General features: G+C 44.0%; 1 protein-coding gene across 1 annotated transcript; it reads left to right on the forward strand.

The window, feature by feature from the left end:
- Positions 1–1,195: 1,195 nt before the first annotated feature.
- rassf10 (Ras association domain family member 10) lies at positions 1,196–8,140 on the forward strand. Its single transcript, XM_062967711.1, has one exon. The coding sequence runs from the start codon at positions 1,610–1,612 to the stop codon at positions 3,248–3,250; it is 1,641 nt and encodes a 546-aa protein (XP_062823781.1). The 5' UTR covers positions 1,196–1,609; the 3' UTR covers positions 3,251–8,140.
- Positions 8,141–18,556: the final 10,416 nt, after the last annotated feature.

Consider the following 18,556-nt stretch of genomic DNA (forward strand, 5'->3'; position numbering starts at 1 on the left):
TCTTTCTCCCACCTTGGACTTTCCAGATATATAAACCCCACTTGCCTATTTCCAACAGACCTCACAACCTCTGAGAACACCTGCCAAAGATGTGGGCGAAACGTCAGAAAAGAATGCTTCTGGTACATGGCAATACATCCTGAATAATTCACAGCAACCCAATGTAACTTATATTCAAGCAGGTGCATAAAGGGTTGTGAGTTATTGCTTTCCTGCTTTGTGTGTCTGTGATTTTTAATAGTTCATAAACATTTAACTGCTATGGGGATTTGGGTGCTTTTTTACTATTTTTAACCGCCTTCCTTTTTATGGGGGGGGGGGGGGAATCCCAATGCTAAAATATCATATAAATGAGCAGTGTGTAACAAAAAGCAGGAGGAACAAATGAAGAAAAATAGTGAAGTTCTGAGTGTATTTGCCAAGAAGCTGGTTTGGGGTTTAATAGAGATTTGCCCCACATTTTGCACTTGCCTTATAAAAAGGCATCTTTACCCTCTCCTTCTCTTGAAACAAATGGGACTTTTCTCTCTTAGATCATGAACAAGATGGGTGGATGGTATCCTTGAAGTGACTGACGTGACCTTGAAGGAGCCTAGGGTGGCAAAGGCCAATGGGGAGCTCTGGTGTGGGCTGGTCCATGAGGTCACGAAGAGTCCGAAGGAAGACTGAAGGAATAAACAGCAAACTCTTGAATCCTGGGAGCCATCTGACCTTTTCACAACCCTGGTAGAGGGTGGCTTGCTTCCCTCTTTCGTGTTACACCAGGCATGGGCAAACTTGGGCTTAAGCGGCTGAGGGGGAAAAGGAAAGGGCCTGAGGCTGTCAGGAATGGTGGGCGTTGAAGTCCAAAACACCTGGATAGCCAAAGTTTGCCCATGCCTGTTTTACACAGTTCGTTGACTCTCCCAAGTGCTTCATGACAGAGCTGGAGAGTTTCACTGCAATGAAACAAACATGGCTTTGGGTGGCTTCCTTTGAAGGTCGGCATCCAACTTTCTTCCCTAAGCAGTACGCCAGCCCTCTTTCCTCCCTCCCTCAGGATGAAATGGAAGGAGAAGGAAAAAGCGCGGGACACTCCGTCCCCAGAGAGGATTTGTGGCTCCAGTGCTGGCGCTTCCCTTCAGCTTGAGCAAGAGGCAGAGGGAAGGAAGGATGAGAGGAAGGAAAGAGGGAGGGAGGGAGGGAAGGAGGGGCCCACGTGACAGGCCAGGAAAAGGCGGCAGCCAGGCGAAGGCGCTCCGAGAGAGCCCAGAGACAGACGCGGCGGAGAGCGGAGCAAGGAGCGTGTGCGTGAGGGCGTCCCGGCTCCTGAAGTTGGCCGCTTCCTAATAGGACTCACTTCGAGGAGGAGGAGGAGTAGGCGCCGGGCGGCGTGCGCTTCCGTCCTTCCTTCCTTCTTGCTCTTCTTCATGGGGAGCTCCCGCTTCGGGTGAGTGGAGTAGAGCAGCCCCGAGAGGAGGAGAGCGAGGGCGGCTCCGCGTCCGATGACGGCCCCGCTGGGCTCCCCGCCGCTTTAGTGGCTTCCCATGGGGGACCCGGCCGGCAGCGGCGGCGGCGGCTTCAGGCGGCGGAGGGGCCGGAGAAGGGAGGAAGAGGAACAGCAGCCCCGATGGATCCGGAGGCGCCGAAGCTGTCTGTGTGGCTCTGCCAGGAGGAGAAGCTGATCTCGGGCCTCTCGAAGCGCACCACTTGCGCGGATGTGGTGCGGGCGCTGCTGGAGGACAGCCGGGCGTCGGCGGGCGGGCGGCGGAGGGCCAAGCGCGGGGCCCCGTCGCAGCAGCAGCCACAGCCGCCAAAGGAGCCCCGGGGCCAGGAGCCGGGCCCGCCCTCGTCCTCGCTGTCGTCCTCGTCCTCCTCGCAGGAGCTGGGCGGCGGGGGCCTGCTCCTCTCGGGTCCGCCGGCCGCGTACTGCCTGGTGGAGAAGTGGCGCGGCTTCGAGCGCATCCTGCCGGCCAAGACGCGCATCCTGCGCCTGTGGGCGGCCTGGGGCCCCGAGCAGGAGAACGTGCGCTTCGTGCTGCTCCGGAGCGAGGCCTCCTTGCCCTCCGCCGGGCCCCGCAGCGCCCAGGCCCGGGTGGTGCCCAGTAAGGAGCGGCCCTCGCTCCGCGCCCGGCCTCCCGCCGCCCCGGCCTCCTCCTCCTCCGCCGCCCCCCGCGGGCCCGGCCCGGCCTTGAGCCACGAGCGGCAGCGGCGCCTGGTCCGCAAGGCCTTCCGGAAGCTGGCCAAGCTCAACCGGCGCAAGGGGGGCGCCTCCTCGCCGCCGCTCCGGGCCCCGCCGCCCCCCGAGGAGGGAGAAGAGGAAGGGGAAGACGACGAGGAGGAGGAGGAGGAAGGAGCTTCTCCCGAGTTGCCCCCTCCCCCCGCCCCCTCCTCGCCGGCGGAGCGGATGGAGACGCTGGTGCACCTGGTCCTCTCGCAGGACCACACCATCCGGCAGCAGCTCAAGCGCCTCCGCGACCTGGACCGCGAGATCGACCGCTACGAGGCGCGCACCCACTTGGACCGCATGCAGCGCCACGGCGTCAACTACGTGCAGGAGACCTACCTGGAGGGCGGCGAGGCCCAGGAGCGGGAGGAAAGAGACGGAGAAGGAGGAGAAGACGCAGAAGCGCTGGCGCTGTACGAGCGTCGGTGCGCGCAGGTGGCGGCGGCGGTGGAGCAGCGCGGGCGGCAGGAGGCGCTGCTGGAGCGCCTGGCCCTCGAGATCCAGGAGGAGCTCAACCAGCGCTGGATGCGGCGGAGGAGGGACGAGCTGCGGGCCGCGCGGAGCCTTCCCCAGGACCACGACGACGGCGAGGAGGGCGAGGCGGACGGAGAGACCACCGAGCTGACGGGGGTAGGCGGCGGCGGGGAGCTGCCCGTGGAGCAGGAGCGCCTCCGGACTCAGCTCAGCACCAGCCTCTACATCGGGCTGCGCCTCAGCACCGACCTGGACGCCGTCAAGGGCCAGCTGGAGGCCACGCGCCGCGCCTGGGAGCGGAAAGAGCGCGAGGCGCAGGCCCTGGCGGACACCCTCCAGGCCTTGGAGGCCCAAGTCTTGGCCGAGGAGGAGGAGGACGAGCGGGAGGAAGAGGAGGAGGAGGACTCCTCGCCGGAGACGCCCGAGGCGTGGGGCCAGGTGGGCGCCCGCACCGTCGGCAAAGCCGGCCCCGAGGAGCGCGACGACGACGGCGAGGACTCCGACACCGGCCTCAGCTCCATGCACAGCCAGGACTCGGACTCGGTGCCCGTCTGCGAGTCCCTCGTATAGCCACCCCCCACCCCCCCACACACACATCCCGGAGTTCCTGCCAATTCTGCAAAAACCTTGGGACGAGGAAGCACTGCCTCTGCTTCCTCCGCTTCCTCCCTGCTTCCAAAACAACCACCTATTAGCCTTGCTGGGATCAATGGCAGCGGATTTATGATTGCTGTACCCTGGAAGACACCACAGACATGCCTCTCCCTGGAAGACATACTCCCCTAGCAAAAGGGCTGCTCCCTCCTCCCTCTCCCCGTAAATAAAACAAGGATTTCGTTGTTTAAAATACATATATACTTCAAGAAATAGGCACACTGATTCCAAAAGTGGCACAGGGTTTCCTAGTGAAATATCTTCAGGGGACCAAAATTACCTTGTGTTATAGCAGACATGGGCAAACTTGGGCCCTCCAGGTGTTTTGGACTTCAGCTCCACCATTCCTAACAGCCTCAGGCCCCTTCCGTTTCCACCTCAACCTGAGGCTGGTGGGAGTTGAAGTCCAAAACACCTGGAGGGCCCAAGTTTGTCCATGCCTGAGTTGTAGCCATTTCAAGACTTTGGGTCTTAATTGTGGCTTTGACACTGAAACATGTTTAAGTGAGCCAGCAGATCTTTGTTTACTACTTTTTTTAAAGGTGGGATAGAGCATTTGCATTTCACTCCGTTTTGGAATGCCCTGTTTCCTTATATCCCCTTTTGTTTCACATCAATAGACTTTTATTTTTGAAGTTCTAATCCTTGAATTCCTCCTTAGAAACTCAAGGCACTATGTGTTCCTTTTTAGAGTTTGTTTAATTCGTTCTCTGGCTGAAACAAAACTTGCACCATCTTGCTTCCAGCCTCTGTCTCCCCCCCCCCCCCCCCCCATGCAAAGGCAAACTTGCCTAAAAAATTGTTTAGTCCAAAGAATGAGATCGCTCCTCCAAGAAGAAATCAAAACCACAGAAAACACAGTGTTAATATTCTGGGGGATTACCTGTTAAAATTTTTGGAAGAGATTCCATTCGTGCTCAGATAGATTCCATGTATGTATCTTAGAAAGCACACTTGCCTTTGAGAGTAATAAGAATTGGGGGAGTAAGTTTCAAATGCTAATGACCATTAAAAGCAGATGAAAATTGGACCAAGTCCAATAAATAACAAAAATCTTGGAAAATTTATGATAGATGCCTGAGATCTATAGTAATTGGCACAAAAATTGGAATGCCATTGGAAAATCAGACCACAATACTGACATGCACTTATTTTGAAAATAATGTAACTTATGTGTTGTCAAAGGCTTTCATGACAGGAATCACAGGGTTTCTGGGAGTTTTTTGGGCTGTAAGGCCATGTTCCATAAGCATTCTGTCTTGATGTTTCACCGATATCTAAGATAGTCCTCAGAAGTGTGAGGTCTGTTGGAAACTAGGCAAGTGGGGTTTCTATATCTATGGAAAGTCCAGGGTGGAAGAAAGAACTCTGAGGCAAGTGTGAGTGTTCCAATTGATCACCTTGATTAGCATCTAATGGCCTTGCAGATTCAAAACCTGACTGCTTCTTGCCTGAGGGAATCCTTTGTTGGGAGATGTTAACTGGCCATTCACACTTGACTAAAACAGGCAAGAGTTCTTTCTCCCAACCTGGACTTTCCACAAATATATAAACCCTATTTTCCTAGTTTCCAACAGACCTCACACCTCTGAAGATGCCTGCCATAGATGTGTGGGCAAAATGTCAGGAGATAATGCTTTTGGAACATGCCCATACAGCCCGAAAAACTCACAGCAACCCAATGTAACTTATATTCAAGCAGGTACATAAAGGGTTGTGAGTTATTGCTTCTGGCAAGGTGAAATCTGGAAGCAGTAGTGGAGTGTGGCTCTTCTCCAGAAATCTGGAAATTGGAGAAGCTTTTTAGTTCTGGCCCAGAAATACAGAAACAGTAATGGTTTGTGGTTCTGATCCAAAAAGTAGAAGTCTGTGGTTCTGATGTTAGTGGGATTTGAATCTGCTCCAGGTTTTGATTTGAATTTTAAGGGAACTGTTGTAAGTGCTGAATCCTAGCAACTCAGAAGGATCAGCACTTGGACAAGTCCTTCAGTGTCAGCAGGTCATGGCCCGGCTGACATTGGTACTATCTGCATTCATTGGAAATCATTTATAAATCCAGCCAGTCATTTGTCTAGGCCACATTAATCCATCTGAAGAAATGTGGATGTCTTCTGTCCAAGCCACACTTTAGTGCCTTAGTTTCACACTTTTATGGTTCCAACTCAAGTGATGTGTGCTTCAATAGCAGTGCAATGTACCCCAACAGCTAATATTTCTGAGATAAAATGTATTAAAGTTTTGGTAGGTAGGTGCAATCCATAATTCTGAGTATGAAGGGCATTCAGGACCTTCAGATTTTTAATCCCCATCCTTTAAAAATAATGGCATTGAGTAAATTAATGGAACATGTTACATTTATATGGGTACTTTTCATGAGGTCCACAGCACAGGGTTAAACTCCGTGCTTGAACTTGGACAACCTACATTTTAAAACCCCAGCTCCCAGAATCACCATGTCACGGCCAATACTAATACTGGCTAGAGAATCTGGGGAGTAGTAATCCAACGAGAAGCCTTTGCAAGTTCTCCACCCCCCCCCCCAATCTATTTCCTGCATAGCACAGCTTTCATTATATTCCAATTTTGATGAGAGTCAATGAGATAGCTATAAAAAGCTCTATGTAATTTGGCTCAGCAGAAAGTAACAGCAAATGATGGCAATATGCTAACATCTCTGCCTGTGGTCATTAGCAAAATACTTCAGAGAAGTTCAAGGACTTCTTAGCTCTTTGCTTCAAATAACAGTCCCCATACCATACTGTAAGCTGACCTTGAAATTTCTCCATTTCATAAAAAGTTTAGGTAACTGCTCCTTGACAAAAACAGCAATGTACCTGAATTTATTTCTTTGAAACTTGGCATACAAAAGTTTTGTGACCCAGGCCCATGGGCAGTGTGTGTCTCAGTTCCATTGTGCCAGCATAATCTGTTTTACTGTTATATTCCGAATGGCAACAGATGCATTTTCTGACTGAGGAACTCCATTTGATATCCATATTACTTTTGTAGTACTGAAATGAGTACCTTTACCTTCTAAGAAAGGTGTTTTTCTTCAAAATTCAGTGGGTCCTTGGGATCCATTGGAGTTTGGTTCCAGAACATCCCCCTCCCATAAATACCAAAATCACGAATGCTTGAAGTACCATTATATACAATAGTATAGTAAAATGATGTCCCTTAGATAAAAGAGCAAAATCAAGCTTTGCTTTGGGGGAGAGATATCTATCTAGCCATGGGTGAAGAATGTTTTTCTTTCTCATGAAGAACAGAGTTGTGTATGCCAAACTGCCTGTTCTGCACCCCTACATTACCTTGCTGCTTTTTGGTATTTTGTGCCATTGTCAGTGTAGAAATAAATTTCAGCTGCCAGTCCAGATGAGTTTTGTATGTTCAAAGGGCAACTATTTTGTCCTTTGCTTCAGGCAGCAAAACATCTTGGGTTGGCCTTGAGATTGACACAGATACTGTGGACCACTCTGCTTATTCTGAAGCAGTAGGATGCCTGGCTCGAACAGTTGTAGCTGTGGACTAGGTTGAGTGTTCACTTGAGGCCACCATAGTTAGGAGAACAGCTCATGCTGTTCTATTTTGAAGTACATTTCAGATTGAGGTTTAGAAGAAACTTCTATACTGACAAATTTCAATGGAATAGCTGCATTCGTCTACTCCAGTTTAATCTTTGACACCAACAAGTTATTTTGGCACAAACTTTAATAGATTATTACCCAATCCCTCAAAAGCCCTTTAGCCACATTGATAAGACTGTCTACGAACATAATTATATATCATTTTTCCTCCATTCCACCTAAACATTCTCACCATATATTTTAGCTAAATGACAGAGCAATTCTGCATAAGGCTAGTCTGAAATCAAATCTGTGAGGATTTAGTGCCAGGTAAGTCTGTTGAGGAATGCGTCCAGAATCATTTTTTACCAAGGAATATTTGCTGAAAGTGCACAACCTGTGTTTACTGCAAAGAGCTTAACGTGGGCAGCCAGTTCTACAGTTCAGAGATCATGGATTAAAAGATCAGATGCAAACAAAAGCAGAGAAGTAATGCTGCAGGATTAGTTTTCAAGGGACAGTTCTTTCATTTTTATAAATCATTGGAATGGTGCAGGTGTCAGTACTAACTATACTCAGTTCATACAAGCCAAGGGCTTCATTAATTTCCATGAATCACTGCTGAGGCTGGGATCTTGTTGATGCTATGCTGGCGGAGGCAATGGTGGTGGGAAGAAAAAACATGAGTGCAGCAACAATAAAAAGACATTGGTGAGAAATCAGGCTGTTGGAAGCTGGCAGATACAGTGAATCTTAGGGTTTAAAGAGATCATAAGGGCCATCTAGCCCAACCCTCTGCCATTGCTTGGTCCTAGATAATGCAGACCCATTAAAATCCATGAATGAGGCGAATCAACACATAGAGAAATCCCATTGATTCCATGGGTCTACTGTTCTTGGGACTAACAATGGCATTCAGGCCATTGTCTGGCTTATCTCACCGCTCTTGTACAACTCTAGAACACATTTAGGTGCTGATGTTTTCCACCAAGAGAATTCCACTCACATTTCAATTCATGCTGTTCTTAACTTCCTACTAGAGATTGACTTGATGGATTATATTAATACAGTTTTGTAATACATTGAGCTTCTCTTATCCAAAACTCTGAAGTACTCTGAAATTGTCTGCATGGGTAGCTGAGATAGAGGTTTGATGTACACAATTATTAAAAATGTATAAAATTTATCTTCAAGCTATGTATATAAGGTGTATATGAAACATAAATGATCTTTTTGTTTACACTCGAGTCCTAACTTCAAGATATTATGTATCTATATGCAAATAGAACTATTCCAAATTCCCAAAAATTCAAAAATTCCAAACACTCCGAGTCCCAAATATTTCGGATAAGGAATAGTCAACCCGTCATTGTAGTTTGTAAATTGTTAGGAGGATCAAAAAAACAGCAGAGCCAGACTTACTCCATCCCCCTGTCCCTGTGTGCCCACAAAACCTTCCAAAGAAGTCTGGGAAATCTTCCAGAGCAGGTTTGGGGATTAAACAGTTTTGCAAGTGAGAGAAAAGAAAGGTGGCAAAACACTGGAACCTGCTTAGTACATTTCTAAAAGAAGTGACATAAGTCAAAGGACGACTCATGTCCACAGAGTTTCAGTCTTGATTTTAAGACTTCTGAGGTATGTACTCTTTCCTAGGAGTTGTTGTTGTTATAATTATTACATTTATTTATATCTCGCCTTTTCTCTCCATAAGAAGACCCAAAGCGGCTAACATTTAAAACATTACAATACAATTTAAAATATACAATATTAAAACAGTATTAAGCATCATTAGTATTATTAATATATTTATACCTGGCTTTGTGTGTTGTCGAAGGCTTTCATGGCCAGAATCACAGGGTTGTTGTATGTCTTTCGGGCTGTGTGGCCATGTTCCAGAAGCATTCTCTCCTGACGTTTCGCCCACATCTATGGCAGGCATCCTCAGAGGTTGTGAGGTACCTCACAACCTCTGAGGATGCCTGCCATAGATGTGGGCGAAACGTCAGGAGAGAATGCTTCTGGAACATGGCCACACAGCCCGAAAGACATACAACAACCCTATACCTGGCTTTATCTCCCCCGAAGGAGACTCAAAGTGGCTTAACATAAAAGAATCAACACACAGTTTAAAATATACAAATACGCAAACTTTAAACAGCATTAAGTATAAACAGTATTAAAAGGTTCACAGTTAAAAACCATACAAATGTATTCAATGCATATTCAAAGTTAACACCACAGCATCCCCTTACTGGATCTTAGATTAAAAACAATTCAGATTAAATCCATAAAGACATACAAAACCACAGCATCCCCTGACTTGATCTTAAGACCCTTTATCTTTAAAAGCTTGTCTGAATAAAAAGGTTTTAGCCTGCAACCAGAAGAACAACAGGAAGGGGAGGCCATTCTGGCTTCCCAAAGTCGAGGGGCAGCTACTGAGAAGGCCTGCTTTCTCGTTGCTGCCAACAGAGATTGCGATGGAGGTAGAACCGAAAGAAGGGCCTCTCCTGAAGATCTCAGGGCTCGGGCAAGTTTGTACAAGGGGATGCAGTCAGCCAAATACCCTGGACCTGAACTGTCTAGGGATTTAAGGGTCAAAACCAGCACTTTGAATTGTGCCCAGAAACAGACTGGCAGCCAGTGAAGCTGCAGCACAGGGGGGTTGTCCGTTCCTTGTAGCCAGTTTCAGTTAGCAACCTGGCTGCAGTTAGTATCACTAAGCTCTGGGTGATTTGTTTCCAAGTAAACATACACATGATCAGTCTATGAGATTGTAAACTGTAAACTTGGTTACTAGGAAGTTGGTTTCAATGGTATGTACTTCTGAGTAAATATTATTACTGTTGATCTATTCTTCCTAAACATGTTTTTAAGGCTCCAGATTTTTTAAAAGTTCTTCACCTTGCTTCTTAATACTGTAGCATTTTATATTCATGTCACACAACTGACAGAGGTGAAAAGCAATTGAAAAAGAAAAATCTAAGCAAATGTCATGTGAATTCAGGTTTGAAAATAGCCATATGACAATTCTGGGCACATTTGGATGACATGACAAACTTGAATGTCAAAGAATTATGGCTTGGGGACTAGGTGATGACACAACGGGCTGTTACATGTTGTCTAGTTGTTTCCACTTTCATTGGGAATTGTTAAGATAGGGATAATATATTCATAGTCTGTTTATTGTAATATTTGAGTCTGACAGAGTTTGGTATCCTGACTTGTTTCTTTCCTGACCAGCCAGAGAAAGGGGTTATGGTTTTTCTAGCCCAGAAACTATATAAATGACCCAACAACAAACCACAGTCTATTTATCTGGCTTGCTGTAGAAAAGATAAAGTAGAACATCAGTTCTTGCCACCTTCAGACCTGACAATATATACTATGGACATAAATTCGGTGTGCCTTTAATAAGCTTGATTTCTTACAGGATCCTCTCATTTTGTGACACAGAAAGCTGAAGGGATAGTAGAAAAGTTCAGATAGGGAGATCAAACCAGTCCATACTCCAAGAAATAAAACCCGACTGTTCACTGGAGGGAAGGATGTTAGAGGTAAAGATGAAGTACTTTGGCCACATAATGAGAAGATAGGAAAGCTTGGAGAAGATAATGATGCTGAGGAAAAAGAATGAGAGGTTGGCCAAGGACAAGATGGATGGGTGGTATCCTTGAAGTGACTGGCTTGACCTTGAATGAGCTGGGGGTGGTGACAGCCAACAGGGAGCTCTGGTGTGGGCTAGTCCATGAGGTCACTAAGCATCGGAAACAACTGAATGAATAAACAATAACAAAGTGACCCTTCTGTTATGTAAAGGGGACTCTGGTGGAGGTGGAATCTCCTCTGAGTTGAAATCCTGATTCCCTCAGTATCATGAGGCAACTGAAGCTGACAAGCAAGTAGATATTAAGAGAATCTAATGTCATGTGGGTAAGAAGGCATTGACCCATATAAATTGGATTCAAAGAGAGATGGTTCTCCATACCACAAAATATTCACAAAATATTGTTAGGTTCAGAATGTTTGTTGGAACAGCTGCTTGAAAAGCACTTTTCGGGAAGTTGGAGGGTGGAGGCCATTTTGGTTTGTTCCATAATTATAACTATTACAAACATAATGAGCAGGTATGAAAAGTGGCTGCGTATAGCATCTCTGGTTTCACCTGTCTTTTGTAAATGCTTCTCTTAACAATACCACCAAGCACATAAAAAACCCACATGATAGAAATGAAAGTCGCAATCATACATGGTTGATACACATCATTGGTGTATTGCGAAATGTGAGATGAAAGGAACCAGAGCCAAGAAGCTGAACACTGGGAACCAAGAAACTCTGACTGCAAACAAAAAAACTTTAGGTAGCACTGGCGGTGTTCAAGAGAACAGCCTTTCTGTCTTGGGTTTCAGTGAATTGTCATATCTGCATGACCCCTGACCAAGCAGGATTTTTTGGAGGAAACAAGTCGGCATTTCAGACCAAGAAGCCTTTTGTATTCTATAACCTACATTGAACCTTGAGATAGGGTGGAAGATCTATATCAATAAGAAATCTTGCTTAGTGTTCTTAGTGTTCTATGTTTGAAATTGCAATTGTTTCTGTGTTACTTTGGATCTTTCTCTCTCTGCATGCTGTGTTTATCATCTTTTGTTTAAAGATGTACATTATCCTTTTGCTTGAGAAGTGTAATCCCTTATGTAAGTGTCATTGTGCTTTACCGTATTTCAGTAAGGAGAGCTTAACTTTATTTATTCACAGTAGCTTTGCCAGATGTCTGCTGCCCTAAACCCTGACTCAGATCTCTCGGCAATTTGTACTTGCATAAGTAGGCAAACCTAAAGGAGGGGGAGAGGCAACAATGACAAGATTTGGGGCTGGTTTTTTTTGTTGTTGTTTGCTTATGTGACAAATTGCCATCTTAAAGAAATGAGACTAAAGTTGGAATCTGACACTTACCTGGAGTTAGACCTCTACTGAGTTAGCAGGACTTCCTTCAGAGTAGACATGCTCAGAAGTATCCTGTAATTGTGAGAAGCAGTAGTTGTTTCACTGAATTGCCTTTTATTTAAAAAGCATGTTGAGTAACACTGGCAGAGTAGAGAGTAGGTTGACTACAAAGTCCAGCATGGATAGTAAGCTGTGTGTTTCCATGTTCTCAGTTTCCCAGATTTTTTTTCCATGTCAGGAGTGACTTGAGAAACTGCAGGTCACGTCTGGTGTGAGATAATTGGCCATCTGCAAGGATGTTGCCCAGGAGATGCCCAGATGTTTGATGTTTTATCATCCTTGAGGGAGGCTTCTCTCATGTCTCTGCATGGGGAACTAGAGCTGACAGAGGGAGCTCACCCACACTCTCTAGATTTGAACTGCCAACCTGTCAGTTGGCAGTCCTGCCAATACAAGGGTTTAACCCACTGTCTGCACCACTGGGGGCTCCAGTTTCTCAGATGCCCAGGTGGTTATACAGTTGCATTAATTATTCATTTACATTGTGTCTGAAGCCAATAGGCTAGAACATAGGTGGGCAAATTGTGGTCCTTGAATTGTTAATAAATTTTAATTTGCATCAGCATTGCCAGTGACAAAGGATGACAGGAGTTGTTCAATGTCTGAATCAGAGCTACCATTTTGAGACATTATAAATGATGCTAGTCATAAGGAGGTGTGAGTCATACTTTGTTATTTGATCCCCCACTCCTTGCCTCTACCATTGAGAGTAGTTTGTATAGATGAAAGCAAATACAGATTATAACCCCATACATATTTTACATAAAATATTTAAAATGTTTTTTGTTAAAATGTAATTAAACCATCAATAGAATTAAATAAAATATCAATTATTTGACAAGAAGAATTAATAATATGGCACACTCTTAAACGTCTTTACAATCAGTTTCTAAAAGTTTGTCAGAATAGAATATATTGGATTTCTGGTAACAGCTGGGTTTTGTTTCCAGGACCACTCCCCTACTGGATAACAAAATTCATGGATTCTCAAGCTTTCTTATATACAATGACATAGTTAAATGATGCCCTTTATATAAAATGGAAATATCACGATTTGCTTTTGGGAATATGTGTGTGTGTGTGTGTTCAAGTTGTGGATGGCTGAATCTGTGGATATGAAAGGCCAACTGTAGTCTTCATTGTCTGAAGGAAGGACAACAAGGAAGAAGCCATCTTATGCTCCCTATGCAAGGAGTTACATAGCCTGGAAGCAGACACAAGAAAGGTCCATTGGTACCTTATCCATCAGTTGTGCTTTTGAGAACCAAGTGATGGGCTTCCTTTAGAGATCTTAAAGCTTGCTCAGATTGGCTTGATAGAATGCACTCCCTCATTCTACAAAACTTATTCTGATTAGTTTGAGCATAACAATGAAGTTTCCCTATGTCCCTTCAGAATGGGTCCAGCTTTGCGCTAGATCTCCACTGCCCTATATCCCAGGATCTGATCCCAGATTATCTGACAGTGTAGACTCATATAATCCAGTTCAAAGCAGATAATCTGGGATCATATCTTGGCATATAGGGCAGTGGAGATTTAGCCTTGCTTAGACCTCATCTGGAATACTGGGTCCAGTTCTGGGCACCACTGTTCAAGGACACTGACAAGCTGGAACGTGTCTGGAGCTGAGTGACCTAAGTGTCAAAGGTCTGGAAACCAGGCTTATGAAAAAATGCTTAGGGAGCTGAGGATGTGTTTAACTCAGAGAATAGAAGATTGAAGTGTGACATGATAGCCATCTTTAAATATTTAAAAGGATATCATGTAGCAAATGAACCCAGCTTGATTTCTGCTGCTTCAGAGATTACATCAAAAATCAGTTCATTCAAATTATAAGGAAAGAAATTCCACCTAAACATTAGTAAGAACTCTTTATAAGAGCTGTTTGACAGTGGGACAGATCGCCTCAAAGGTCTTTAAACTGAAACTGGACACGCAGCTTTCAGGACTGCTTTAGCAGTGTATTCCTGCAGGGTGGGAAGTTGGAATAGATGCTTTTTGCAGTTCCTTCCAACTCTAGGATTGAGAATTTCCCTGAAACTTATTGATCTGCATTTTCTGCAGAATTCATCAACGTCTTGTAAACTGCATACTCAGCCAAAGCTGCAGAGCTCTTTGTGTTATGCACAACTGATTTATAGAATTCTCTGGCTAGAGGATGTGAGGACAATGGTGGCCTAGGGCCAGACTCAACATTACATAATTCACAGTTTTCAAAAAGGATACTTAGTGTCACCACTTCTATTTTGCAAGGAATGTTTCTGCGTAGCTTCCAATCTGGCACTGAATTTCTGTTCTGGATCACAGCCTTGTTGAAAGTTTCTAGTCAACAAAACAAAACAAAACATGCCCCTTTTTTATTTGCTCTTGAAAAATTGGTTCTATTTACTGCAAATGGCACTTTCAAAGGCAAATAGCTAAAGAATGGGGAGCGCAATTTTGTGTAGAAACTTAAAATGAAAGTGCCCGCACTTAAAATCATTGAGCTTTTTTAAAAGTCAGTAGCACGGTGTAGTGATCAGATGTTGGACTATAGCTCAAAAGACCAGGTTTCTACTCCTTGCTCAGCTATGAAAGCCTACTGGATTACTTTAGAGGAGTAGTACACTCTCAGCAACAGAACACACAATGATATGTTCACCTTAGGATTGCCATATGTTGGAAATGATTTGAAGGAACACAACAAGAAATAACATGCTATTTGACCTGTAGGTAGCTTTCAAAGGGGATTAGCTAAAATTTTAGTAGACCAATGTACAACCTCTAGTATGCAACAGAAAGCCAGCAGTTGGCAAGTAAGAATGGGTTTGGGAGGGAACTATTGTTGCCATATTCAGCATTCTCAGGGCAACATGCTGACCACTGTGAGTAGTACAAAGCTAGATAAAACAGAATGATCTCACAAGGCTAATCTTATGCTTCTGTGTTTTCTAGGGTTGTTGCAAGGATGTAGCCAGCTTACTCTGGGACTCAGTTCAATTCATGCTCAGCTCTCCTTGGATGAAGGGCAGGATACGCAACTGATAAATAAGCAAACATTCCCCTCTTATCAACCTCGAAAAGGGTAATGCCTCATGGTTGCAAGTTATCATAAAAGGTTCCTCTGCCCCATGTTCCCTGCCACCGTTCTAAAAATGGCTGAATAAAGGCTGAACCATGGGCAAGTACAAAGTCCAGTTGGCACTTTGATTCTAGGGTCAAACCTAGCAATTTAAATCCACAATGTAAATGGCTAACTTGTCCCACAATGCGATAAAAAGTAGGTAGGAAAGATGAAAGGATATTTCATGATCAACTGTGATTATTACCTTTTCCAAGTCTCTTATGAGCATTGCTTTGTTGTCATTGTTATTGTTGGATCCCAAAGTTAAATAAAAGAAGCTGACAGTTTTGCTGAGAGAAGAAATTGGCAACACATTTTGCTCTGGTTCAGATGAACTGGGGGTCACATGATCAAGGGCCACAATTCTAGCACTGTGTTTCTATTTTTAACTGCCATGGCTGCATCTCATCAGACCTGAGGTTTGTAGTTTGATGAAGTACTAGAGCTCTCTGAGCAAGAATCTTAAATGCTCCTCCCAAAACTGCAAATCCTAGGAATTCATAGGACTGAGCCATGGCAGTTAACGTGAATCATAGCACCATGTAGTGTGAAAGTGCCCCAAGCTTCTTTTTATTTTTAACTATTGGAGAAGTCTGACCAAAACAATGACATAAGTCCAGAAGGATTCATTAACTGCATTAATTCTCAAATATAAATGCACACCAAGTTACTGTGCAGTTTTGCAAGCCAATTTGAGTTGTAGTAACCAAGGTTTGTATTTGTATATATAACTTGTGGCTCATAAAGTACAGTCACCTGTGGACTCCACTATGCATGATCTCTCCTAATTGGTATCTCTAATTAGTGGGTGATAGGGTTCTGTTAAAAAGGAATTAGAATTCCTATATGTGGAATTTTTCCACCGGCCTGTAAGAAAGAACAACTTATGGTTGGTTTGCATTACTGGTGAGATAAAGGCCAATTATCCTTTTATGCAACATGATTCTTTTAAGGGTGCTTGAGTCCACTTTCTGTGAAAAAGAGACAAGGAGTATAGTAAATCATGGGCTGTTTCGACACTACACAATTAAATTAGTTCCATACTATTTAATTTTCATGGCTTCATCCTATGGAATCTTAGGATTTGTAGTTTAGTGAGATCCTTAGAATTATTTGCTAGAAAGTCTTAATGCTATAGTTCAAGGAAGTACAGTAGGGAAATCTCTCATCAGGTCACAAATTTCAAAATTACATAGGTTGGAGCCATGGCAATTAAAGTGGAATTAAAATGTTGCAATTATACAGTAAAGATGTATTCATGATTATCTTCTTAAAAATATAAACATATCACAAATTTGGAGCTGCCTCTGTTTATCTTCTAAACGAGAATGTGAAAATCTACTGTTACTTTACTAGAACAAGTGTAGACAAAGTAGAACTGCAAATGGGAGCCCCATTAAGAAACAGCAATTGAACTAAGCCCTACATTTCAACTGTATTTGAAGACTTGCAAGGTGCCGCCTAGTAATGTTAACTTGACAGATGTGCCCATGTGTATACACTAGGCTTGAAATGGAGCCAGGTACTTTGTTTCTATTATTTTTAATATTGACTTCATAAAAAAATTGAATTGCATTCATCTAGAAAACCTGTTCAAGGTGACACCTGTCAAACTGATAATAATACTGATGTTACAGATAGATAAAGAAAGGTTATGAATAGTTGAGATGGCTGAAAGGTACTGCATTTCCCGAGCTGCTTCTTGGAATGTATAATTATATCTTTCAACAAGCAGCATGTTGTAAACCTGGCAAGAGCTGTATGCAGAGCTCAGGAAAAAACCAAAGAACAACTCCCAAAATCCTTCAGAGGCCATCCTTCAGATGCAGGTTGGGAATTCTGGGAGCTGAAGTCCCAAAGAATAACATTTGCATTTTTGTTGCAGAGCCACTTTGGCCACAAAAAAATCCCTCATTAGACTGATATTTCAGCAAGGACATTCATGATTTCCATATGCTATTTGGACTTGTGATGCCACGACGTAAACAAAGGAAGAATGTTTTCTCTTGGAATCAGTTCTATGTCAAGTTCTACCTTTTGTTTGCAAACATGAAGGCCAACCACCAATTTGGATCTCCTGGATCCATTTTGACACAGGGCTGTCCTCATGATGAATGTGGGAGAAGAGGGTGAGATTGCCAATTCTGACTTTAAAAACAATGGCTGGAATCCTGTATTAGCTTATGCCTAGCTAAGTGATTTCTTCTGGATCAGCCCCCATCTAATGGAAACAGCATTCAGTCATGCTCTGATCAACAATATAATCTTGCTGATAGTTGACAAAACAAATATACTAATGGGCTATTATCTACAATTTGGAATGTTTTCTTGTTGCGTGCCTTCAAGTCAATTCCAACTTATGGTGACCCTAAGGTCTCCCTATCATGAGGTTTTCCGAGGCTGGGAATGTTGGGGTCACCCAGTGGGCTGGGAATCAAATTGATCTCCAGAGCCATAGTTAAATGCTCAAACAACTATACCATGCTGGTTCTCTCTATTGCTACCAGTCATCATAGCTACGTATTTCCTCCTCTATCAAAGGCAGGATATTCAGTAAATCAAGTATATGGGTGGGAGGGCATTATTGTTCTTATATAGTATGAAGTCTCATATGAATGTATTTGCTATTGTGGGAAAGGTATACCAGGCTGGATTGGCCCTTGGTTTTGATCGATCACACCTCTACTTAGGTTGCTTATTTTGGGGAGAAGGGGTTAAAACAAACCTCATGCCCCAAAAATGAATTATTAAACTTCCCTTCATCCCCTTCATCTTGACATTTAGCTTGTCCAGTCCCAAGGTCATCCCTAGTAATATTCTATTTTATCTGTTCTTGGCCATGGTTCAATAGGTTTTCCTTCAGTGTTCAACATATATCACAATTCCCTTTTCCCATATTGCTGTTTGTGAACTGAAACTCCTTAGACTATGGTCCCCTGCACACTGCACTGGTATAGCACTGTGATTCCACACTAACAGCCATGGCTGCATCCTATGGAAACCTGGGAGTGGTAGTTGAGAATTCTAATAACCCCCAACTGCAAATCCCATAGGATTCCATAGGATGTTGTCATGGCAGATAATGTGGAATCATAGCACTATAACTGTTTAGTTTGAAAGGGTTCTATTTCTAGACATTGTCTCTTTGCATTAAAAAAGAATGTTATAAATTATTTCCAGGTGTTCTTTTCTCATTTTTCACTGAGTAAACCATACTGTAAAAGGTGTGTTGTTCATGTCCTTGAAAGATAATCCAAAATCAATAGCAGTGTTTACATAATCTTCAAGCAGATTGTATGCCTTGCTTTGGTTAGCGTAGGGGGGGCAGTTACAAAATGTGAGCATGTTTAAAGGTATGTGTGGCATCCAAAGAAAGTAGAATCAAAATGGTGAGAGAAGGGAGGAACTGGAAGAACAAGACACAAGTAGTCGGCAAGACCAAAAGGGGTGCTATTTGTGTTGTCATTTCATAACCATGTATTAAAAAGCGATACACAAATCTATTTCACTCCACAATGAACCCTCCAAAATTTCACGGATGAAAAC

Source organism: Anolis carolinensis, chromosome 1 (assembly GCF_035594765.1).
Source record: "Anolis carolinensis isolate JA03-04 chromosome 1, rAnoCar3.1.pri, whole genome shotgun sequence".
In the NCBI taxonomy this organism is placed as follows: Eukaryota; Metazoa; Chordata; class Lepidosauria; order Squamata; family Dactyloidae; genus Anolis; species Anolis carolinensis.

Bases quoted from the DNA above. Each gene is read 5' to 3' on its own strand.
- rassf10 (XM_062967711.1), top strand. From the start codon at position 1,610: ATGGATCCGGAGGCGCCGAAGCTGTCTGTGTGGCTCTGCCAGGAGGAG.